This window comes from Tamandua tetradactyla, chromosome 18 (assembly GCF_023851605.1).
Source record: "Tamandua tetradactyla isolate mTamTet1 chromosome 18, mTamTet1.pri, whole genome shotgun sequence".
NCBI classification, from domain to species: Eukaryota; Metazoa; Chordata; class Mammalia; order Pilosa; family Myrmecophagidae; genus Tamandua; species Tamandua tetradactyla.
In genome coordinates, this window is record NC_135344.1 from 56437498 (window position 1) to 56463481 (window position 25984).

Consider the following 25984-nt stretch of genomic DNA (forward strand, 5'->3'; position numbering starts at 1 on the left):
GTGGTAGAATTCTCGCCTGCCATGCGGGAGACCCAAATTCAATTTCCAGGCCATGTACTTCCCAAACAAAGAAACCAACAAAAACAAAAAATCCAACAGACAGTAGTGCAATAACAGGATACTCACATGGAAAAAGAATGAAATGCGACCCCTCCCTATAGCATACTATATATATATATATAGTATGTGCTCTCTAAAGGTTCCTATAGTAAGGTAGAGACCAAGGTAGACCAATGTTTCTTGGCATGTGATAAGGTTCGTCTACATCACAATGCCCTTGGGTGAGAGCTGAGGACCTGAATTTTCAGCATCACATGCTAAGTTTGCTGAGGTTCTGGAAACCTAGAGGAGAGTTTCACTCTCAGTCCAGGTTATTTTTCTTTAGAGAACGGATGTTAGAGATTCATACCTAACCATGCTCCCTGTGGATAACCCTAAGTCTAGATTTGGCTTTAAATCCTAGTAATTGTCTCTCATATTTTAATGCATCTCTATGGATATGTAATAGCTTGGACCTGAATGCCAACTAACTTTACAAATTCATAAGCAGTATAAAAATAAAGGCTGTACTGGTTTCTCTTAGAGGTGTTTGAAAGTGACCTAAGTTTGGAATTTTACATGGGGTCAACTTCAGAGCCAACATTTTGCTTTGGAGATGTGCTATTCTATGCCACCTTGGTATCAAGAGGACAAAGTTACTCCTGCAGGAACAGGCACCAAGGTGCACACTGCATGTCTACCAACCCTTACATCACTGCCCAACAAATACCTCAGGAGTGCAAAGAGGAAGACCTGGATATTTTTGAAGCAATATATATGGAATGAACTGTAGTAGCAGGTATGCTTTAAACATAATCACATAGATACAGTGAACCTTAATGTTAAGCAAATGGACTCTGAACGTGAAGGAATCTGGGATTTTAGGATAAGTTCTTCAGTCTTTAAATGTATGGCAGGAAATGCTAACGCCAATCTCAACAGCATTATTAGGCACCAAACCCTAAAGGCACGTATTCCTCCCCTTACCCATTTGTTAACAATTTCAATCTTTTTTTTTACCTTTCACCTATTTCTCTAATGTGCCCCTTTTTATATCCATTCATTCATTTATTCATCCAATAACACATATACTGGGCACCAGCTATGTGCCAAGCATAATGCTGAGCCCTGGAGATACAATGTGAGAAAAGGAAGCAATAGCTCTTACCTTATGGAAGCAGATGGTAATCAAAATAATCCCATAAATGCATAATTGCAAACTGACTGGTACTCTAAAGAAAAAGTCCATTGAGTTATGAGTGCTTAAAGCAGAAAGGGTGGCTCTAGTACCAAGGGAAAGGGACACTTCCCTCAGGGAAGTGATGTTTGAGCTGAAGAATGAGGAGGAGCTTCTAGACTAGAGGCAGGAAAGAGCCTTCTACACAGAGGAGAAGCCTCCTGTGCAAAAGCCCCAGGCACTGAGTTGAGCTGGAGGAACTTAAGGAAGCCCAGAGTGGCAACTGCAACCCAGAGTGGGAAGACAGAAAGGTCATGAGGGTAGAGAGGAAGATTGGGGCAGCTCGAGCAGGGCCTTAAGAGGTTTTGGTCATCACCCCAAGGCAGCGGGAAACTATTAAAGGAATTTTATTTACTGAAAACCTACTGAGGGCCAGCCATGTTCTATCAGGAAACACAGGATAGGAGTTTCTGTTTCCCCATACTGCAGCATGCATCTTTCCCAAGTGTGGTAAGGTGAAGTGCCCCTGTGCATAACACAAAGGTTGTGACGGCAGGGGTTGACCATCTTATCCTCATATGAGGAGCTGGTAGCTTAGATTCAGCCTTTTTCAACACTTCTCTCTTTATTATTCAAACAACTACTAATCTAGCACTTAGCTATGGACATAGAGTTTAGAATTCCACATCAGTCAGATCTTTTGTTGGCTACCAAGGCTATTGTAATAAAGCAAGCCAAGGGTAATCAGTTCTGAAGCTTGAGGCTATCAGACCACTCATGGGGCTTGAAAGAGATAGTTCTTCTTGTATATAAAATAGAACAATTAGCTTTGCGTGTGACACTTTCCTCTCCCTCACCCTGATGCATTATTACATAGTGGCCTCTGCCAGAGATGAAGAACCCAACTACTCAGATCAGCATTCAATTCCATTTAGGAAATTTAAGAGTCATTAAAAAATAATGGGATTTGTAAAAAAATTCCTTTTCCTTTGTTTTAGTTTGCTAAGGCTGCCAGAATGCAATACACCAAAGATGGATCAGCTTTATACATACATACATATATATATATAAAATTGTAAACCTTAACAAACATACAAACATTCTTGACATACAAACACTCCATACATGGAGTACAATGGCTCACAATATCATCACATAGTTGTGTATTCATCACCATGATCAATTTTTTGAACATTTGTATCTCTCCAGCAAAAGAAAGAAAAAAGAAAAAGCTCATACATATCATACCCGTTACCCCTCCTTCTCACTCACCACTAGTATTTCATTCTACTCAATTTATTTTAACCTTTGTTCCCCCTATTATTTGTTTTTCACCCATATTTTTTTTACCCATATTTTTTAGTCATCTGTCCATACCGTAGTTAAAAGGAGTATCAGACACAAGGTTTTCACAATCACACAGTCACAGTGTAAAAGTTATATCATTATATAATCATCTTCAAGAAGGATTTTTTTTTCAGGTGGCTTTCATTGTTAACACAAAAACAATTCTTCTACACTCAGGCAAGGAGCGCTGATAAAATACCAACTAACACAAATACCATTTAAAAATTTATTCCTCAAACCATCTATGCTCACTCTGATAAACCACACTTAGCATCTGAGTGTCTGGTGGTTCAATCCCCTATGCCTGCGAAAGGGGGGTTTTGAAGTGTCCTGGAGCTTCATGTGGGTCCCAGACCTTCTTGGGAGGAGATTCACTCTCCCTGGTCTCATTCTCTGGTCTCAGTCTCAAGACTATGCTAGGGTGTTTCTGTCTCATGGAAGAAGTTGCTCCACCTGTAATCCAGATGGAGTTCTCTGACCCAAGCTTCCTCCAGGTCCTATTAATTCCAGGGACCCCAGGCTGACCTTTGTGTTCTTGGATTTCATACTTACCTCTTAAGCATTTGGTAAATATTTCACCAGAAGGCCTCTTTTAAGCATCACCTGTGTGTCTTCAATGAATTGACTTTTATGAAGGGGATTTATATAGTTACAAATTACAGTTCCTCTGAGAAAAGGCAACTAAACTTTCCTCTGGGTTTTTCTTTCACCTGGGAAGGCACACAGCAATGTCTGCTTCTCTCCCAGCTTCTGGGTTCAAATGGCTTTCCTGGGGGTGTTTTCTTTCTGCATCTCCAAACATCTGGGTCTGTGTCAGCTCTGAGCTGACTTGTGCTGGGCTGTGCTGGGCTGTGCTGGGCTCCTTCTCTCTCTTCTGACTCTTCCTTTTAAGCCTCCAGCTAATTAAATTAAACATCACTCATTGTGGAAGGCACTCTCCTTAGCGCACCACAGTTGCAATCAGCATAGATGAATTTCACATGCTGATGATTTAAGTCTACAGCAACAGAACAACTGGGCACCATTTCCTGGCCAAGTTGACACCTGAACCTAACTACCACAGTGTCCTCTCCTTGTCACCTTGGCAACTATGCACATCACCTTAAAGTATGTGCATCAACTATGCACATACTTAACCCTTATATAGAAAAGAATAAAAGACATATTTTTTTGTCTAACAATGCTCATCTATCCTGCATACAATGCATTAAATCTTTCCATATACAAAATACATTTATTTCATCATAATGTCACAAAAGCCTTAAATCATCTTAGTAACAATACAAATACAATACAAAATAAAAAATAATAAACAATGTCATCAAACTCAGTTACAGGCATGGTCTGCCTTAGGCAAAATTCTCCTCCGGCTGTGGTGGACCTGTGAACTTAGAGAACGTTATCTTCTTCCAATATATAAAGAAGGAACAGTCATAGGATAAACAATCCATTGCCATAGAGAGAAACTAGAAGGAAAACATGGTTCACCAGACCTAAACAATTCTGAAAACCTGCAGGGCAAACTCCATTAGATTTCAAAGTCTGAGAGTCATTCATCCTTGGGGCTTTAGAAAACAGCAGTCCCACCCTTTCCAAGGGCCTCTGCAGCAGCCCTGCTCTTTCCAAACACTGGAATGAGAGTTGCAACACTGGGAATATAGGGGAGACCACTTTTTTCTTGTCCCCTTCTTCCTCATGCATCTAGGTGGTACCTGGATTCTCTGCCATCTCCAGGGGCACATGCTCAACCCCTTCAGAAAAATGGGCTGGCAGCCAGATTTTCTCCAATTCCTGGGGAATGTGGTTTACCTCGCTGGGGCCTGGGGCATTAGAACTCTTCCTGAATATCGAGGCAGAAGACCCGCCCTCTGCCTCCGGGGCAAACTCATTCTCCCGGCCTGAAGTTCTTGACTTCAGATCTTAACTTACCATGCTTCTGCCTCTGAGGTTATTTTTCCTTCACTCTGTCCATTTTCTGTGCCTTCCAACCCAGACTGGCAGTGGTTCCATTTATACAGATCTCACAAAAAAAATTTGTTGATTTAGCATGTAGCATACAGGGATCAAAGCCATCAGACAATAGGACTTTCCACAAGTCCTCTCTGGATAACTCCATCTCCAAATCCTGATTTGTCCTGTAATGGCTGACTGGTTCCATGTTTGGTTATATTCTCACATGGGGGACTTTTCTCTGGGGTCTCATTTTCTGGAAGCCCAGAATTTTCCAGACCATCAATTTCTGGTTTCTTTGTAACCAAAAGTTCAGTTATTAGCCTATCCCTCTCTTATTGCATTTTACTATAAGCTGCAAGGAGAAACCAGGCTGCATCCTCCACGCTCAGTTTGAAAATCACCCCAGCCAAGTACCCTAGATCATCACATTCAAATTCTCCCTTACAGCCAGCACCAGGACTCAATTTTCCTAATCTTTCTGCCACTTCAAAACAAGGGTTTCCCTCCTTCAACCTGCAATGGAAGTATCTTTAGAGTCTATATTTCTCATCAAAGAAATTTAGGCTTCCTCTATCAAGATCCACACAATTCTTCCAGAATCTTCCCCCTATTCATTTAAAAAGCCATTCCAACATGTTTGGTATTTGCAAACACAGCAACACCTCATTCCCCTGGTACCAAAATCCATTTTAGTTTGCTAAGGCTGCCAGAATGCAATATACCAGAGGTGGATTGGCTTTTATAAAGGGTATTTATTTATCTACAAATTTACAGTTTCTTGGAGGAAAAGCAACTAGCTTTCATCTGGGTTTCTCTGTCACTTGGGAAGGCACAAAGCAATGTCTGCTTCTCTCTGTTTCTGGGTTCAAATTATTCTCCTGGGAGGGGGGTGCATTTCCTTTCTGCATCTCTAAACATATGGGTCTGTGTCAGCTCTGAGATGAGTTGTGCTGGGCTGTGCTGGGCTCCTTCTCTCCCTTCTGACTCTTCTTTTTAAGTCTCCAGCTAATTAGATTAAACAATTAAATTAAACAATCATGTGGAAGGCACTCCCCTTCAGCCATAGATGAATTTCACATGCTGATTACTTAAATCCACAGCAACAGAACAACTGGGCATCATCACCTGACTAAGCTGACACCTGAACATAACTACTACATGCTTCAAAAAGAAAAATACAACCCTGCCTCCATCTAGATGGCAGAGTGAGACATTTCTGGGCTCCACCCACCCACAAAATCTTTGAACAACCATCAAGAACTGGCAAAACATCTTTCTCAATGCTCCAGGAAACAGTTAAAGACTGCAGTAACAAGGTGAGTACTGAATCAAGAAAAAGGCTACTCTCTCTCTCTCTCAGCCAACACAACAAGCAAACTCATTTCCCTCCCCCCTCTATGTGAGACGTGACTCCCAGGGGTGTGGACCTACCTAGCAACATGGGACAGAAATCTTAGAATGAGCCGAGATTCAGCATCAAAGGATTGAGAAAACCTTCTCAACCAAAAGGGGAAAGAGTGAAGTGAGACAAAATGTGTCAATGTTGAGATTCCAAACAAAGTCGAGAGGTTATCCTGGTGGTTATTCTTACACATTATATAGAGATCACCTTTTTAGTTGAGGTGTAATGGAGAGGCTGGAGGAAACTGCCTAAAAATGTAGAGCTGTGTTCCAGTAGCCATGTTTCTTGGAGATGATTGTACAATGATATAGCTTTCGCAATGTGACTGTGTGATTGTGAAAACCTTGCGTCTGATGCTCCTTTTATCTACCTTATCAATAGACGAGTAAAGCATTTGGATTAAAAACAAATAAATACTAAGGGGAACAAATGTTAAAATAGATTTAGTAGACTGAAATGCTCCATGATCAATGAAAGGGGGGATAAGAGGTATGGTATGTATGAATTTTTTTTCTGTTTTCTTTTTATTTCTTTTTATGAATTGATGCAAATGTTCTAAGAAAAGTTCATGCATGATTATGAACATACAACTATGTGATGATATTGTGAGTTACCGATTATATATGTAGAACGGAATGATCATATGGTAAGACTGGTTGTGTTTGTATGTTGGTATGTTTAATAAATAAAATAAAGAAAGAAAAAATTTAAAAAAAGAAAAGAAAAAGGCTACTCAAAAAGAGATAGGATCTCCTCATGCTCTGGTGGCCCCTGCCCCACCCTTCACTGGCTCAATGCAGAGCTGGCCCTCACTCCCAGTGAGGATACCTGGTCCTAGTTCTGGACAAGAAGAGTAGCCTTTGTGGGCATACTGAGAGTATGTATGTCTGTCTCAATCTTTCTGGTAGTGACCTGAGGGTTTTGCCAACCTAGAGTTTGCCCTATATGGAGAAGGGGGCTCCCAGAGCTGCCCTACAGAACACTATGGAAGAGCAGTCAACTCATCCTACCCAGGAGAAAGGATCGCTGGCTGCCAGATACACAGGGCAGTGTCTAGGACCATGAGGAACTGTTTCCTAGGGAAGAGGGGACCACTGAAATTAGTGAATTCCTAGGGCCACATGGCATGTCAAGACAAGACACATGAGCAGAAAGGACCGGGGAAGCCCCTATACTTTGGCCTGGAGCTATTCTTTAAATGCATTGTATGGATAAGCCCAGTAGGAGTGCACTGGCACAATCAATGTGCAGAGACTGGAAAAGATGTTTTCTTTTTTTCCTTCTTTTGTGTGTGTGTGGGGGGTGGGGGGCGGGTTAGCTTGTTAGCTCCTGGGATTCAAGGAAACTCTGTCATAACACAAGCTAGAGTCAAACTTTAGGAACAGAAGTCTCATCCAGCAATAACACTTTAAAATATCAAAATGTCCAGGTTTTAATGAAAGGTTACAAAATATATAAAGAAATAGGACGTGATGGCCCAGGTAAAGGAGAAGAGTCACGCATTAGATACCATTAGTGAGGTGGGCCAGACTTGGGACATACCAAAGACTTTAAAAAAGATTCCTAAATATGCTTAAAGAGCTAAAGGAAAGCATGGACAAAGTACTGAAGGAAATCAGGAAAACACTGATAAACACAGAGAAAATGAATAGAGAAATGGAATTTATGAAAAGGAACTAAACAGAGCTGAAGACTGAAGACCACAGTAACAGAAATTAAAAATTGCCTAATGGGGTTCAACAGATTGGAGCCAACAGAAGAAAGAATCAGAGAACTTGAAGGGAAGACAATTGAAATCATTCAGTCTGAGGATCAGAAAGGAGAAAGAATGAAGAAAAGTGAACAGAACTTTAAGTAACTTTTGGGACACCATCAAGCATACCAATATATGCATTATGGGAGTCATGGGAAAAGAAAGAGAGAAAAGAGCAGGGAAAATATTCAAAGAAATAATGGCTGAAAACTTCCCAAATTTAACAAAAGATATGGATATGCAAATCCAGGATGCTGAACAAACTCCAAACAGGATAAACCCAAATGGAAGGATGCTGCGGCATGTTTTAATCTAACTGCCAATTGTCAAAGGATAGAAAAGTCTAAAACCTGCAAGAGAGAAGCAACGTGTCACATACAAGGGAGCCTCAATAAGGTTAATGCTGATTTCTCATCAGAAACTATGGAGGCAAGAAGGCAGTTGGACAACTTTAAAAGTGCTGAAAGCAAAAAACGGTCAATCAATAATTTTATGTTCAGCCAAAATCTCTTTCAAAAATGAGGGAGAGAGACCCACTCTCACCCACATGGCGGCCCTCAATGAGGGTGTGTTCGTTTTCTCCAAGTATTTCCCAAGGCAGGGGTCTGGGCTTTAAGCAGACCCCTTGGTCTTCAAGAGCTTGGTTCTTTGGAATTTAAGGAAAAAATGGATGCAAAGGTTCAAATCACACCTCTACAGCTGCAACAGTTGTTTGCTCAGCTTCTGCTCTTGGATCAGGAAGCTGCATGCAAAACACATCTCACTGACAGTTTGGGATGGAGACAGCATGATGTGCAAGGACTGTATCAAATTCTCCTCGGTGATTTGGTGGCTTCTTTAGCTGGGATCTCTGGCATGACCTCATTAATCGTCTGTATCACAGAACCATAGTTGACCAGATTATTTGTAAAGAATGTGGGGACATCAGTGAAAAACAGGTGAATATGCAAGAGTATTTTAGTAATAAGTTACATCACAATTTATAATTCTTATAACTAAATCAATAACCAATAATACCACATGAGGATTACAGTATGCAATAATTCTATTATTTTTTTTTTACTCTCGCTCCACTTGTCATCAGTTTATAATTCAAAGTTCTTCATGTAAACTAAAAGGAGCAGATTTCTCAAGTCTGAACTTAATCTTTTATTCTGTAATCTAATGTTTGGAAAATAAGATATAGGGCAGATATAGAAATAAAAGACTAACCTCATGAGAGAAACCAGTATCATTATGGCTGAGTAGTTGGAAAATTACAAAGAAAATTCATTAGAGAAGTAACAAAAATAGAGAATACTGAGGAATGTTTAAACTGACAAACATTTATAATTAAATATTGGATTTAGTTTATTAATGCCCTTCAGAAATTTCATTTGTATGTATATGCTTATGCAAGCAATTATAATCCTGTTTTAACCAGTGTAATCTCCAATTCTTTGCAATGATACAGATTACCCATTTGTTCTAATTGGAATTAGAAATTGGAAATTTTCTCATGTAAATATAATAATCTCTGCACTAGAAATTTTATACAGCAGATGGGGTCATTACCGAGCAGCCATCATTTAATACAAATCTCCTTGTGTTATGGCAAGAGTTATAGAAAGTTTCTATATTCAACAGTATGAATAAAACATTAATTTTTAAAAATGAGAGAGAGATTAAGACATTCCCAGATAAAGAAATTTGAGGAAGTTCATCACCACCAGAACAGCCCTACAAAGATGCTAAACAGAATTTGCAGGTTGAAAGGAAAGGACAATGGACAATAATCAAAGCCACATTAAGAAACAAAGGTCTGCAGTATGAGGAAGGACGTGGGTAAATATAAATTCCAGTACTACTGTATTTTGTTTTGTAACTCCACTTTTTCTTTCTTTTTTTTTTGCATGGGCAGGTACACTCCACTTTTTACTTCCTACAGGATTTAAAAGGCAAATGCATTAAATGTAATGATAAAATAGTTTGGGACTCATAATGTATAAACATGTAATTTGTGACAAGAAATTACATCAAGATGGAGGGATGGAGGGATATGGGAACATAGTTTGTGTTTATTATTGAAGTTAAGCTGGCATCAAGGCAAACGAGACTGGTATAGATTTAGGGTGGTGGGCAGGAGGGATGTGGAGTTAATGCCTAATATAGAATTTCTGTTTGGGGAAATGGGAAAATTTTAGTGCTGGAAGGTGTTGAGGTTACCGCAATTTTGTTAAGGTGATTAATCCCACTGAGTCGTATTCTTGGAAACTGAGATAGGAAAGTTTATGATTAATACATGGTCCCACAATTAAAAAAAAAAAAAAAAGAAAAAGAGCTGCTAAAGAGGCAATGACAATTAAGTCCAATACATGATCCTGGATAGAATCTAGTAAGGGAGGATAAAAGGGTCACAGGGACATAGGAAAAAATATAGACTGTAAGCTTTATATCAATGTTAAGGAAGTACATAATGGAATCTTTTGTACTTAAGAAATATATATAGCAGTATTAAATGTTCAAGGAGCATGATAAATACACCCTACACTCAAGTGTCCAGAGAGTGAACTGTTGGAGAGACAGGCAAATGGAGAAAGAGAGGGAGAGAGAGGGAGGGAGAATGAAATGGAAAATACGGCAAAAGTTTAAAATTGGTGGATTTGGGTATCTGGGAGTAAGGCTGTATTGGAGTCCTGTGCAATGGGTTTGTATTATTTTTGTAATTGTCCTGCAAGTTTGAAAGTAATTCAAAATAGAAAAGTTTTTAAAGTAAGAAACTGTCCCCCCAAAATAGAAACGTACAGATCTATATTTGAGATTCATATGAAATTGCAAACAGAAATACAGTACAAAGGCAAAGAAGAAAAAACTAAGAGCATCTTACAGTTTTAAAATGTTAGACACCCCCACAGGATTTCTCGGTAATGTGACACTTAGGATGTATAACTGGGTGGTGCATACAAGGCCTTCCACTTGTTAAAGTTCAAGTTTAATGGAAGCTCGTTTGATAAAGTGATTACAGAGAAAGATCTCACGGTTTCCTTTGGATGGTAGCTGGGTTTTTTGTACACAGCTTGCCTGAGGAAGGCAGCATCAGCATTCCCATTAGACAAAGGTTTTCTTCATCTAATTAGGAAACATACACAAATTTCTCCGAAATCAAAAGCCAGCCAACTAGGTTGTGACAACATTCCTTCTAGAACTTGGTTTGGTTGTGAAATACTTTTCCCTTTATTTGTCACCAACAGAGAACAAGGGGAGGTGCTGATGTGGAGGAAAAAATGTTTTGCAAGTTTTAAGAAATGAGGATGGAGTATGAACAGTGTCCAAAGAACGAAGACCTTGAGTTCTGCCCTCTAAGGTCCTGTCTCTGTCCATCCTGTGATGGGTATAATGAACTAACCCAAGTGCAGGGCTTGTCATCCAGCACAGTGTAGCAGGGGTATTTATCAGAATGGGGAACGTACTTTCTGCTACATTTCTTTCTTGCCTGCTTTCCTCCTTCACTGTTTCAAAAAATGGGGATGGAGTTGGCATGGAGAGGATCAAACCCATCATTAATGGTTACTCTTACTTTGGGGCAAAACCACCCATTTCCTGCTCATTCACAGGACAGAAAGTTCTTACTGTGCTTTCCAAAGACAGTTACATCTTATCTCACATATCTGAGTTGCGGGGTTGACTAACCCATTAATGCACCAGAGCACATTAACTGCTCCCAGGAAGCAGGTTCTGTCTATAAAGAAAGAAGTCACCAGGGAATTTTAGGAGATCTTATACAACGAGTATGATATCAGAACAACCACAAGACTGAAAATCTTCAAGAGAAAGAGAAAGAAAAGGAGGAGCGGGAGGAGAAAGGAGGAAGGAAGGAGAGGGTGAAGAAGTCATTTTCTTGTTTCATCATTCAAACTAGAAGCTTGGTATCCAATGGATAAAGAAATTGGTTGATTCAATCTCTTCTATTTGACTTACTGAATGTTGTGACATAGGACAGATTATTTGAACAATTCATTCAGTCTTTCAGTTTAGATATTATATGCTTCTTACAAGAGGATGTTTGTAGCTGTTGTGTTGCTGTTCTTGTCTAGGACGCCGAAGACAGGTAGGATATAGGCAGAATTGAGAGCGAAACGACTTGTTATGAACCCTACAAATGCAAGTTCTGATCTGATGGAAAGAGAACTGGTCTTGGAGTCCAAAGAAGACTCTGCCTCCTGCAATATGATTAGGGGAGTCACTTAACTCATTGAGCGTCTCCTTCCTCATCTTTAATACAATTAGGATAAGAATCGTGGTGAGAGGACCAAAGGAAGTAATGGAAGTGACAGTGTTTTGTAAATGGCACAAATGCAACTCCTCATTGCCTAAGTCTGAATAAGGAAAGTCAGAAAGTGTAAGGTATAGTAGGAAAACAAGAGGACCAAGTGACATAGTGTCAGGGCTAGGTAAGGCTCAATTTGCAGTAGATTAAAATACAGACTCAAATCTGTGTCAAGCTTTGATATTCAACACATCACCAAAAAATGGAGACCAATATTGTCATCTTAATTCCCTCCTTCTAATTCTTCCAGAAATGACAATGAGAGCTTGTGGTCTCTAAAAACCCAAAAAAGGAAGGGGGAAAAGTAGGTTTATACATTCTTCACTATTCCAATCCTAACCCAAGTCCCCTAAAACTTTCAGATAACTGGACTGCTTGGCTTGCCCTTTAATTTATTCATTATTAACTAAAATTTTTTTCATAAATTTCTTTCTAGATCAAGCACAAGGAAGAACTTTGTCAGTTATTTTGCTTTGATGCGTTTTCTGAGGGACCCAAGATAAAACTTCTAGAAGACAAGGTGAATAATACCAATATTTAGGAAAGGTGTCTCTAAATACGATTACTTTAGAGAACCCTGCCATCAGGAACAACATACCTTAGAAAGAAAACACAAGACCTAACAAAAGATGAACCACAGATGGAGGCCAACTTTAGACTGAATAGATGGTACCTTCATAGGAAATGAACAAAACACACAAAAGATATGTGCTTACTCTAAAATCTAAAGGATGCTCTTGTTGCCATTGTTTCTAGACTTTAAAAATATCTATTTCTGGGAAATAAAAGGGCACCCATAAAATAGTAACAAGCTACTATGAGGTCAAAGGAAGCAGGTATTTAAGCTGAATGGGTAGACCTAGGTATCTCCTGATGGGATAAGAAATTAATCAGGAAAACGAAGGCTGTTGCTCTATGTGGTTTATCCAACCCAATTCAAACCCTCAAAGAAATATGAAAGTAAAAACATAAGTTTGCAGTCTTATTATTCTGAACAACCAATTTAGTTAATTATTTCATTAATTTGTGAGCGGTTTTAGATTTTGCATTTTCAGGTAGAAGGTTATGTCTGCACAATTACAAACATATAGGGCACGTCAAAAATATTGTCACACACTAGGCTGTTTTGCCTACATAATTCCAAGAAAGGAGGAAGGATATAGGGTGAAGAAGTCATAGCCACACACACACAATAGCCAGATACACCATTCAACAGTTTGCAGGAATTGGATTTGGCTCAGAATAGCCACATTTTCATTATATATACACTGAAGAAATCTTCAACAAAGGGACACTTTAATTCAGCTGGTACAGAATGATGAAATGGTCTTGAGTTGACTCACTGGAGTTGGGTATTGTTTAAAAACTATTTTTATTGAAATATCTTCATGCATATACAGTCTATCCAAAGTATACAATCAATGGCTCACAATATCATCACATAGTTATGTACTCATTACCATGATCATTTTGAGAACAATTGCATCACTCCAGAAAAAGAAATAAAAAGAAAAAAAATTCATACATTCCATATCCCATACCCCTCTCTCTCTTTGACCACTAATAGTATTGCAATCTACCTATATTTTTTACCCCTAACCCCCTATTATTTATTTATTATCCTTAATTGTTTATTGAGCTGAGTCTTAAATAGGATGATATAGTGAACACAAGTGCTTTCAATTTTCTGCCATACTTCTTTACAAGCAGCCCCTATCACATGGATCACAGTGTACCATAGGCCTTGTGTAGATGTAACACTAGTTAAGAAGAAATCAGAGATCTGGATACCTTGTTCTGTTTTATTTTAGTTTTTTTTTTTTTTTTTAACCATATTGTATTTCTCCTCCCTCCACTATATTCTGATATGACTAGAGGACTTAAAAATTAGAAATAACTAAAATCTAGGTGCAAAAACAGCAATCTCTATTAATACTGACCATCTTCCAGATTTTGAGTTAGATACTTTGCTTTCAACATTTCTCTTCACTATATAAAGATAAATTTTAAATTATTCATTTGTTGCAGACCAAAGATTTCACTTCCTCCACACTCATCCCCACCCCACCCCATCCCATCCTACCCCACCCCACCCCCAATTTTTTTTTTTTTTTTTTGCATGGGCAGGCACCAGAAATCCAACCTAGGTCTCCAGTATGGCAGGCGAGAGCTCTGCCACTGAGCCACTGTTGCCCGCCCCACCCCCAATTTTTTAAAGTAGGTTTTACTGTTAAGCAGGAATCCTGGTGACAATCTACCCCCACCCTTGGGGAAATAAGAAGTAAAGAGATTGTAATCGTTCTTTACTTATCAAAAATCTTCAGAAGCAAAAAAATAATATATAAGGCCAATAAGTACTATCATCATCTTATAAGGTTTTCCACAGAGCCTTTCTTTTGTTTTAGGATATCAACAATTAGAAAAGAAGAAAAGAAGACCACATACTGCTTTGTTTTCTCAGCAGGAGCTGCTGTACGTTTGCTACGATGAATCTGGTTGGTTTTTTTCTTTTTTTTTTTTAAATTAAGATATCCATTATATACAAAGCAACCTAAGAGGGACAGATTGAAGTTTTAATCTTAGAATTTCATGTCTGACTCTCATAGCCAGATGGTCTTTACACAATGAAAATTCCCTACCATCATTCGTAATTGTTTCTTACCACTACTATTATTATTATTAAAAATAATGTCGGAAAAATTTAAGTGCTTATGTCAAATAGTTCCATATCTATTTGCTTTCCATCTCACAGTGTCCATTTTAACTGATCAGGCTTATATTCATAAAGACCCTTAGAAATTCCTTTCTTTCCAGATAACTTTAAGGAAAATACAGATTCTTGCTTCTGGTAGCAATCTGCTTATAGAGGTTCTTATCAGAGTTTGAGGAGTAATAAGTTTGTTCCTTGTTAATTTTAATTATTAATTTCGGGCCAAGGTAATTTCTGTTCTTGAGTTGGCTTCAAAAAAAAATTTAAGAGTATTTTCATGATTCTTTTTTTTTTAAATAAAATTTATATTCTTAACTATAGCATGATTCCAATGGGTAAGTTTTATAGTTTTTTTTTCAGGGGTGGAACAGGGAAAGGTTTTTTAAAAATTGAAATATGGCATCCATATCATTAGGGTTTTAAAGTTAGTAATACGCTTAAGGCGAATTTTTTATGGTTAGCAAAGCTGAGAGGTTCTGACACCCAAAGGATGCACGAAGAGATAACTTACATAAATGTATATGGTGCCCCGGAGGTGCCTCAATTGTATTATGGGGTTTCTCATGAACAGCCATGGTTCAGACAGTAGAACAGTGAAGCAAAGCTAAGTGGTTCTGTACTGGATGGGCTGCGAATGAGATGCATTACACTGCAAATAGAGAAGTACCTTTCTATGCCAGCTAGTTTACTATGAGGCACTGGAATATGAAATAGTGCAAAATAGCTAATGAAATGTTTATTTTATTAAAAATGCTTCCTTAAAATAGCTGCTGCACAGTGTTAAAATGGACAGCCTAGCAGATTACACAGAACAGTCTGAAAATGATAAGGTGTAAAGCTTAGGAAAGAAGAAAATACACAAGCACAGGCGTCTATAGAAAATTGAGAAAAACGATGTGATTGATTGACTGAACAATTTCTTAGAGCTCTGTATCAGCCCTGAAGTTTCTTTCTTCTAATTTTAAAAACAGCATTTTCACTTCTTTTCTTTTGATTCTGCTTTTAAAGCACTTGCTAGTACTGATTCTGTAATTCCTGAAAGGCAAAAAAGCAAATAACTATGAAGAAAGAGGTTCATGGCAGAATTCTAGTCAAGTCCCATCTTTTACACAAGCAATTATACAAAATGCTTAATTAATTGTTCCATATGTGTGAGGCATTCTTGTCAAAATCAAGGATCCTCAAAGGAATGGAAAGAAAGTGTGTTCCCTAGTAAGTGTTATCAGAGACATATGATTTGATAGCTAGAATTTACCTTACAAAAAGTCTCATTTCACCCCATTATCTTAGATGCAGAAAAAGTGAAGTGTCTGCATGACTTATAGTTGGATTAATAAAACAAGATTTAATTATTATCTTTTTTAAAATATCAGCCACAGAGATTTTGATCAATTTAACATCTCCCTTTGCATAAATATCCTTCATGTGTGTTATTAACTTACACAATGACACTCTGCTAGGGACCACAGTATTTATTCAACAACTAATAAAAACCATAATGATAATTGCTATCATTTCTTGAGAGCTGTGGCTAGGCATAGTCCTAAATACTTTCCACATATTCTCCCATTTAACCTCAAAATAACCCTTTTAGATGGGAATTTTCATTCATATTTCACGGCTAAAGAAACACAGAATTAGGTCATACTGCAAGTTAAGTGGCAGAATTACAATTTTGACTCAACAAGAGTCATAAAACCTACCTGTAATTATTTATTCAAAATATAGAATGTGGATGTGCAAAGAATCTTAAATGTGGGTAACAGATTTCTTGAGACTCTACTTTCTTGCTGACTTATGGATCTATCAGATATGACCATCTGAATTGGCATTCAGGGTATCTGACCACGGCTAAATTTTATTTCCTCATTCCCCTTCTGCGTTGCTCTGTAATGTGAGATTATAACCAGTATTGACAGTGGATAACTACAGAAGAAACTGCTAAAAGACCAAACTGATTTACGGGCCTCAGAGAAGGACCCGGTAGTATTTTTATCTGGAACTCCGGGGAAGCTGCAAATGATGCCCATCAGCAGACCCGCCGCCTTCAGGAGATTTACCTTTCCAGAAAGTGAGATACTGCAAACTGTTCATGCCGACAGTGATACAGAAAACTAATATGTTTTCCAGAGGCTAATTATAAACAGGTGGTAGCTGTGGCCAAACTCCGGGAATCACAAACCCATTCTGTTTGAGCTCATTAATGCTTCTATTCAACGACAGGAAAATGTGCACATTCCACAGCATTACAGGGAGTCTCAGATTGGTTGATAAAAAACAGGTGATTTTTTTTTCCACCCCCCAAATTGACTCAAGGATAAAATAAACCCTAATTTGCCTTCCTGTGTTGCAGGGCCTCTCGGGTCGCCATAGGTGGATCCTGCTGGAACAATGATAGAAATGCCATCATTTAATGGTCAAGCAGGGAGAAAAGCGCGGCTGTCTCGCGGTGGCTAGACTGTGCCTGACTGTGCCGCGCCAGGCACAGTCGAGGGCTGAATCCAAACGCTGAGGCTTCATCTCCCCTTCTTCCTAATGACACGTGCGATGGGATTTTTAACTTCGGTCCGGCTGTTTCCACGGAAGCCTTCTCGATTTCATATTTCATCTCAGCAACGAATGTCTACATCTTGTCAAATCGTCACCAAGAACGCACCGCGGAGCGACCCCTGGACAAAGCTGGGATGTTTGGTGTACACTTGGAATTTGAGGGCTCAGTGACTACAGTGCTACCAAATGAACTGTCCCTACGCTGACATTAGAACGGGGCCACTGCGCCACTTAAGGAACATCTCTGTTCTCTTCCGGAATGGTCATAGCGCTCAACTCTTCAGCCGAGCGTCTGATTTCAATTCAAAATATCTTCTCATTGTTTTTATGCTTTTAAAAGCTGGTGGAACTCATTTTGATAGTGAGGCTCTGGAAAATGAGAAAAGCAGTCTGTTTTCTTCCTGATTGTTTTCTAGCTGACAATTTTACTGCCATTGTCTTCCGTGTTGCTAATGGTTGTTAGGCTGCTGGTCTCACTTCAATTATTTATTGAAAAGGGAGGTTAGAGAAGGGTTTTTCATATACTCTTTCCCTCAAATCCCTGTTGAATGGGGGATGGAGGTAGGAGAATACTGTAGCAGCCACAAAATGGAGAAGTTCACTTGTACAGGTATTTATTGGGTAAAAAAGTTCTTTTGGGTAATTTCATGACTCCTGGGCTTGGTTGAAGAAAAGTCACTTTTCTTTCCAGTGCTTGGCAAAATAAGGACCAGGCTTTTCACATGCCATTACATTAACTAACCCATTTTAAAATTTAAAATAAGTTATCATCCTTGATTTGAAGGTCTTGAACTTCATTCATCTCTTCGCATTGCATGGAACAAAAGTTTTCAAAATAATTTTTTTATGTTTCATCAACTACATTCCAAACTTTGACTCTGAATTCCCAGCTTCAAATTTGAGTCCCCCACAAATACAAGAAAATTAAGATCCTCACCACAATAAAGTGTGACCTTCCTCAGCAGTCTGTTTGCCACTGGGATTACCACAAATTCAGTGATCAAACAAATAGGTTGGCTCACTTTAAAATATCAGTGACTCGGTGCTTAAAAAGAGCATCTGGAATAGGTGACTTCATACAAAAGTTTTGAAACATTTAAATAATGAGCTTTTCAGAACATTTCATTCAAATGAACATCATTCTCTTCAGAGCCATTATCTTGGAAAGCAATGCACTTGTTCTAATCATGATTTCATTGCTTAAAATAATTTGAGAAATGTCTTTGGTTTGGGAACTAATAAGGGGAAATGTGGCAACACTGTTTTTAGTCACATTTTCTTTTTTTACTCTAAACAGTATAGGCCATCTTTATCATCCACCTATTCCTATTTCTCAGATGGGTTCCAGTTTTTTTGTTTGTTTGTTTGCAGATGGTTTCCAAAAGTTAAATAACTAAGGACAAAAATTCCATTGCCATCAGAGATATTTAAAAGAATGTGCTACAGGCTTTGATGACTATCCCAGAAAGGGAATTCCAAAAGTATGTTTTAACCCATGTCAGCATGATTTAGAATGCTATGTACAGTTTCTCAACAGGAGGGCTTTCTGCAGGGTGGGGAGGGTCAGGAGAGAGGACTCCTTATCTTCTAGTTCTGCCTCTTATGGACTAGTCTTGGCTCTGTCAGTGGCTGACTCATGACCTTGGGCAAGCTGCTTTACTTTTCCTCATTGGTAAAATGATGGCAAAGGACTAGACGACTGCAAAAGGATCGCTGCAGCTCTAACATACTAGGGCAATGATACAAGTTCTGAGAGTTTTAATTAAAAAGTCACATTTGGCCACACCTTTAATTTATTAAGTCATCCTATCAACGATTAAGGATGTTTCTTTCATGGTCCCTTTTCTTTTCATGCTCTCCTATATCAATATTTAGTGACATTTGGGGACAAGGACAAAGCTCCTAGTCTATTGAAGTTGGGGGTTTATGATTTTTTTTTAAATTTCATTGCAGATAAGAGGATGTATCTCCCTTCTGTGTGAAGTAGAGAGAATGTGCAAAGAATAAAGAATATGATTTTGTTTTGTTTTGTCTTCTATGGCATTATATTTTCTTCTTATATGGCACTGATATTCTCAAACCTGATACCCATGTCATAGGAACTTGTAACATTTTTTTTAACCGACACTCCTGATTTTCATTATGGCATTAATCTCTCATGTCATTATAGCACTGATCTGATGATATTTTTAAACTTGACCCTTTCCTTTTCTACTAGTATTGCAGCAACTGCTTACCTTGAAGGTAAAATGATGGTTTAAAAAATACTCCCTGTAAAATGCTGTTAATTACAAGTATTTGTAGAAATGGCTGCTTTTATTTGGGGTATTTGTGGGAGGGGGTGGGGGTGGGAGGGTTGGTTTTTTTTAATATCCTTGGCCTTACAGCCTGGTCTTTTTCATAAGAAATGTCAGCAAAGTCTTTGAATTAATGAACTGCGAAGTGCACAAAAACATATCATTACAAAAAGTATTCTGCAAGCATATAACACTAATGGGAGGTGACCCTTGAGTTTATAACCAAATATTCCACCCTAACTAAAAGGAATTAGGATAACAACTGGCTCAAACACAATCCCTTTGAACAAAGACCTAGAGAGGGAGGGGAAGTAATGAGGAGAGAGGGAGGTCAGAACCAGAGTAGCAATCTGGGGAAATGTGTTTCTGTTAGAGTCCCTTTAGCTTTGTTGAGCACTTCCTCAAATAATGGAATTATATACCACCCCCCTCCACCCCCATAAAAGATACCAGGTGAAGGAAAGCAAAGAGAAGGAAGGAGGAGTGGTGTTTTCAGAAGGTTGATCAAAACAAACCTAAAGGGTAGGTAGGTTCTTGGTTATACCTAATGCAGATTTTGTTTTCTTTTAATTTTGCCTTTGCCAAAAAAAAAAAAAAAAATGCGGTGTAACTCCTTCAATCTTTTTGCAATTCTGCATGGTTGAACATTTGAAATGAGTTTGCGTATCACCCCCGGGCGCTGATTCAGGCTTGATTGGGGCAAAGCAGACTGCATGTGCTTATTTTTATCCACGTCATTTGGGACGTTCTGTCGCCAAAGGAACCCAAAATGTGCTATTCTATTGCCAAATTATCACCTATTCTTTGATCAGACAGGGCGGTGATCGTCATCAACAAGTTGCGCGACCTTAGCGTGACAGCAATGTCAGGTCAACTTGAGAAAGTGAAGAGACAGCCTTAAACACAAATAAAAAGAAACAACCAACAATCCTTATAATTATCATCATCTGCTGCTTTTCCCTCTTTTGGCAAAGAAACACTCCATCCATTTGCAGAAATCGCCCGCGGAAACGTTACATCAAAACTAATCACAACGATTAAAATCAGCTTTTCTGTGCAAGAGGAGGGTAAAAAGCAAAAGCAAGTTGGAGGCTGGAATGAGACTGTTTTTCCACCAAAAAAAAAAAAAAATCTGAAAAAAATTCCTATATGTATATTTATCTATACATAGATATAGAGCTTTATTTTTGAAGGAGATCAATTGTCAGCCCTGTGATCAGTTAATTTGATTTAAGTTTTATTTTGGAGATTGATTTAGACTGGAGGTAGAGGCATGAGCTAATTGTATCCTGATCCTTGCCTTGAGGGGTTTCAAAGCCCTGGAGCAACTCTTGTCTGTATTTTGTTCTGTCTACCTTAGCCAAGCTATTGCATTTCTCTCTGGTGTGGCGAGCCGAGCAGATCGCTGGGAGAGAAATCGGAAAAGGGGGGAGAGGAAAAGGAAAAGGGGACTTGGAGAGAGACTTTGTGCTTCAATGTTTCAGGTAAGATCTGACGGTTTGGGTTTGTTATTATTTGCTAAGGAGGGTATGGCTGGGACTTTGGGCGCAACTCGCTTTTACGCATGTGCCAGGCATGGGGCGAGAGCGCGGCACGCTCGCACACACACAGCCCGCCGCGGCGGCTCGGGATCCGCTAGGGATCCACTCAGACCCGCTGCGGGGCACCGGCCGCCGCCTCCTTCAGGGCAGCCTCCACCGTTTCTCGGTTTTCTCGCTCGAATCGGAGCGAGGAAAGCGGGACAGAGCTCCGGGAAGGCGCATCCGCGGCCGGCCGTGGGGTCGGGGCCCGGGAGCCCGCGCGCGGGAGCCGGGGCCCGAGGGCCGGATCTCCGAGCAGCCGCCGCGGCTCTCGTAACCTGCCCGCGCCGCCGGCCCTCCGCTCCGCGCGGCCGGCCTTCCCGGCGGCGGCTTTTCAGCGGCTCTCCCGCCGCACACCCCGCTCTCCGCCGTCCCCCCTTCCCCGTCCCTCCTCCCCCGAACCTCGCGCTCTCCTTTCTTCCCCGCGCGGAGCTCGGCGCCTGGAAGCCAGCCCGGCGGGGGTGGGGGGGAGGCCGCCCGAGCGCCGCGGGCCCCCAGCCGCCGGCGCCCCCAGCCGAGCGCACCGTCCGGCGGGGACAGCGCCGCCGGGGTTCAGCTCCCGCCGGGGCCGCCGCCCACTCGCTTTGCCCGCAGCCTCCGCGGCGCCCCAGGACGCCCCGTGAAAGACGCCATTGTGGCTGCCGAGCGGCTTCGGCCCCGGGGCGGTTTTTTCCTTCCCCTTTTGCTCGGGAAAGAGCGCGCCGCTCCCTTTGTGAGCGGCAGCGGGTGCCGAGCGCTGTCCGCCGTCTGTCTCGGGCCGGGCTGATCCGGATTCGCCTCCTCCGCCCACCCGGGCGCCTTTAAAGCCCCCCTGCCAACCCCCCTTTTCAGCCCCCCCTCCCTTTGGATGCAAATGTTTCATTTATTTTTAAAAAGCTCTGGTTCCTCGTCCTCCCCACCTCCTCCCCTGAAAAAGCGCACGGCACATGCTCCGGATTAGAAGTCTCCTTGGGAGGCGGAGAAGGGGGAGGGGGTACTAGTGGGACTGGGGTGATGTGAACGCTGCAGGTAATGGCTGTGGCTTTGCTGCGCTCGCCTCTTCCCCGAGGTGCTTGCAGCGCCGGGTCCGGGGCCCTCATCCTTCCCACTCCTTCTGGCGGCCAAGGTTCCCTTAAAGGGACAGAGTTTCCTGGCTGCCTCGTCTCCGCCTTCTAAGCCAGCGCTCCGGGCGCAGAGGTGGGCTGTAGGGATGCAGTTTGGCTCATTTCTGACCTCTTTCCTCCCTCCCCTCCCCAAACCTCCCGGCCCCCTCCCCGCCGTCCCTCTTTATTGAAATGTGAAGTGTGCTTCCTCTCCCGCCCCCAAGAGGGACCTGGCTGGAAAATAAAGATTCCGCGCCTCCTGGAAAAAGAAAAAGGGGTGGAGGGCGCTTTATGGTGAATTCGCGTTAAAAGCGAGGTCGACCCCCCGAGCAGGCAGGAAGAGGAGCCAGACGTTCGGTGGTGCAGGAATCTCTTACCTTGACGCGTGCTTCGCATAGATGCCCTATCTACCGGGCACACCCGCAACTTCCCAGCCACCGCGGGTCGACGGTCTGTCTGCCTTTGTGCTTTCGAACCAAACACTTGCACTGTCGTGGAAATGATTTTCCGGTATCAAAATGTTTTCACCGTGACTGTGCTTCAGGGCGGCTGAGCGGGACCCAACTAAGTTAACAAAGTTGCAAATGGGGCAGTCCGCTTTGTGTGTGGAGAACTGCACGCAGGAACTGTCCGATATCCCCGTGGCGCTGGCTTCCTTGCTAAGAGGTGCACCACAGTAGGCAGAAATAATTTGTTGCAAATACTGCATTATCTTTTAAATTACAGAACTGGCTACTTTCAAGCAAATCCTTGACTCTGGTGTGTGTGTGTGTGTGTGTGTGTGTGTGTGTGTGTGTGTGTGTGTGTGTGTACGCGTGCGCGCGTATGTCCTTGCTGGTGCCGGGAGAGACATAACAGTTTAACATACTGATTCTTTAAGAAACGTTTGCCTTCTGTTTTCAATCAACTAAGCTGGCAGCTAGAGATACAAGTTTATTTGAGAATACCCTCTGGGTACCAAGCATGCTTGGATTGTTTTAGCAAATTAAAAATGAGCAAAATGCTTTTACCTTCTCAGCAGTAGACTCCTTAAGAGACCTCCTGTTTTGTTTGTATGTGTGTGTTTTTTAGAGAAACATTTTGTTTGTATCTCAAATGTGTTTTTAATGTGGAAAAGGAGAAAATAAAGGATTTTTAAAGGCTGAGACTGATGCCATAGAATGATTTATTAAATCTGATTCTACATCAAGGAATTCACCTGCATATATAGGAATCTGTGGAAACTAAGAGGTAGCAGACTTGGTGAACTTAAAATACTGTATCCATTTGTTTCCTGGATAATGGGCAATGTGCTAATTTATTCCTCGTGTTTATATTTGTGTGGCATTTGGCTTATTCTAAGGGGCTGGTGTTCAGGAGGCTGCACAGTGACTGCAACAATTTGGCCCAGGAATCCTACTGCTGCTTGAATGGAAAGAATTGTTAGCACTTGTGACCATGACAGTAGGTGAAATGTTTACTAATCAAGTTGCAAAGGTGGTCACGGGATTTTAAAACTTTGCATCACAGAGAAAACTTCATTGAGTTAGATAGTATGTGTATAAAAAGAAAGTAATTAGGCAAAAATAACATACATTTGTAGGGAAGAAATTTTGAGATGCACTGAGTGTGAATGGTGATAGTTGGCAAAAATCTCTCACCACAGTATTCAAAATGACTGCAGTGATTTTGCTTTATTAATTATGCCTGAAGCACAATATAAAGTTCTCTAACATACACTAGAGGTCTCTCTTCGAACTGTGAGATGTTCGGGTTTATAATTCTTTGCCAGTGCTTGAATAGCAGGGGTGTACAATAATAGCTTGTTTCATACTTATTTAAGTAATGATGATTTGCTGACCGCTCAAATTACTCTGAAGTGAGGTATTTATTTTGGAGAGTATTCAGTAATTATTGTACAAATTATACTACCTCAGAACCAGGAGTAACTGCAGTAAGACTTCTACTAGATGATGACTAAAACATATTATTCAATTTACAGAATATTATTATGGACAGTTTGGTGTAAAATTATTTATCCAAAGCAATTTGTTTGAAAATTTAAGACTAATTAGTGAAAGATGTATTATATCCGAGAATTTTCTGAAAATTAAATTTCCATTTAGCTCTAAGTTTAGCTATAACAGTTGTCTGCACAAATGTTTTTCTTGTCTTGACATTTCTGAAGTCATAACAGTTGTTTTCTAATTCTGAAATGTGATGTCTTATGCTAAGTTTTTTTTCCATTTGCATCACTTTTGAGTCTTAATTCAAAGGTTGTTTAATTGATTGTGAACCATCAGTTTACCAAGGCTTTGATTTAGTTGAGTTTAAAGCTGCATTTCTGAACCTTTCCTGGGACTATAACTTATCATTTCCCAAGCAAATGGAGCACTTAACTTTCTCTGTCTTGAGGATGAGCCATTTTGAGAATAAAAATGAAAATTTTTATGCAGGTATTTTGTTTACTTTAATAGCTAACTTATGCAGACATGAGAAACAATTCAATTTTCCTGGGCATTGTAACAGCACTGGCTTTTCATTCATAAATACATACTAGAGATGTAAATAATGTTATGCTTGTTGACGAGTTTGGTTTGTTCAAACCATGCAGAAAACAAAACATAGAGACTATCCTTTAAGAATAACAACCTGTATTCATGAAGTTCATTCATTCATCAAACAAATATTTATTTAGTGCCTGCTGCATGTGAGACCCTGTGCTAGTTGCTGAAGACATGGTGGTGAGAAAAAGCATTCAGAGTCCCTCTTCTCCCAGAGCTTATGATCCAGACAGGAAGACAAATGTTAGTTAAAGAATTGAGCAAATGACAGGCAGAGATTGGCTTTGAAGCAAAAGGGACATAGGGCTCTGATAGCATTAACCAAAGGTAAAAAAAAAAAAAAAAATGGCCCAGACTGATGTCAGGGTTCTGGAGGAAGTGCTGCAAGCCCATATCTAAGCAATGAAGAGGCTCTCTCTAGGCAGAGCCAAGGGAAGGAATGAGACAGAGAGCAAAAAGTAAGTTCCAGGCAGAGGAAAGAGGAACAGCAGATGCTAAACTGGGAGAGGCACCACAAGGGGGAGGAACTCGGCTGGAGTTCCTGTTGGCTGGAGTTGAGAGCAGGAGGAAATGTGATAGGCCATCAGGCTCCTGGGAAAGGCATCTGGGACCTAACCTTTGGGCAGTGGAATGGGTAAGGGGGTGGGGGTATAAGGTGGGCAGCAGTGGCATAGTCAGATTTTTGTTTCGAAAGGCTAACTCTGGTGGCACCGCGGGAAATGATTAGAGGAACCCAGGGTGGATGAAGGGGGGCTATTGCAGTTCAAGCGGAAGAAGGTAGTAGCTGGGGAAGATAGTAGCTGGGTTGGGGTGGTATCAGGGGAAAGAGAGATGGAAAGATTTAAGATCGATTTAAAAGACACAATTGGCAGAACTTAGTAGAAGGTTGGCTGTGAGCAAACAAGGAGAGCACTTAGGTTGCTGACATGTTAACAGAATGGACACTGGAATTTTGAAGCATGGGTAGGTTTTATACTCTTCATTTCTAGTAGCCAGTATGAGTAGCAATGATAGGCCACGTTCACTTCCTGTGTAACTGGATTCTCAAAGGAAACCGAGGCACCCAGTCATTCGTTCATGCCTCCATTCGTTCAGCAGCCCTGTATCCGTACAGTGCCTACAATGTATCACGTTCTGAACTCCCTGCTCTTCTTATCTTGCCCCCAGGATGCCTTTTCCTTTAGGAACTGCACCATGATGTTTCTGTTCTCTCCAACCCCAGCAAAGCAAGAATTGTTACATCTA

General features: G+C 40.6%; 1 protein-coding gene and 2 long non-coding RNA genes across 6 annotated transcripts in view; 2 read left to right on the plus strand and 1 right to left on the minus strand.

Annotated features, from left to right (window-relative positions):
* The window catches only part of LOC143662212 (uncharacterized), a 337353-nt gene extending 312237 nt beyond the window's left edge, over nucleotides 1-25116 (minus strand). For all 4 annotated transcript variants that reach the window (XR_013165223.1, XR_013165225.1, XR_013165220.1 and 1 more), the window contains exon 1: nucleotides 22574-25116. This is a non-coding gene — a long non-coding RNA (uncharacterized LOC143662212). The remainder of the gene's footprint in view (nucleotides 1-22573) is intronic.
* On the plus strand, nucleotides 12370-18140 carry LOC143662208 (uncharacterized). Its single transcript, XR_013165219.1, has 3 exons — nucleotides 12370-12497; nucleotides 14383-14472; nucleotides 17041-18140. It is a non-coding gene; the product is annotated as an uncharacterized LOC143662208 (long non-coding RNA).
* The window catches only part of KCTD1 (potassium channel tetramerization domain containing 1), a 201639-nt gene continuing 196556 nt past the window's right edge, over nucleotides 20902-25984 (plus strand). The window contains exon 1 of the mRNA XM_077135731.1: nucleotides 20902-21018. Coding sequence (XP_076991846.1) covers nucleotides 21010-21018 — 9 coding nt within the window. The 5' untranslated portion in view covers nucleotides 20902-21009. The remainder of the gene's footprint in view (nucleotides 21019-25984) is intronic.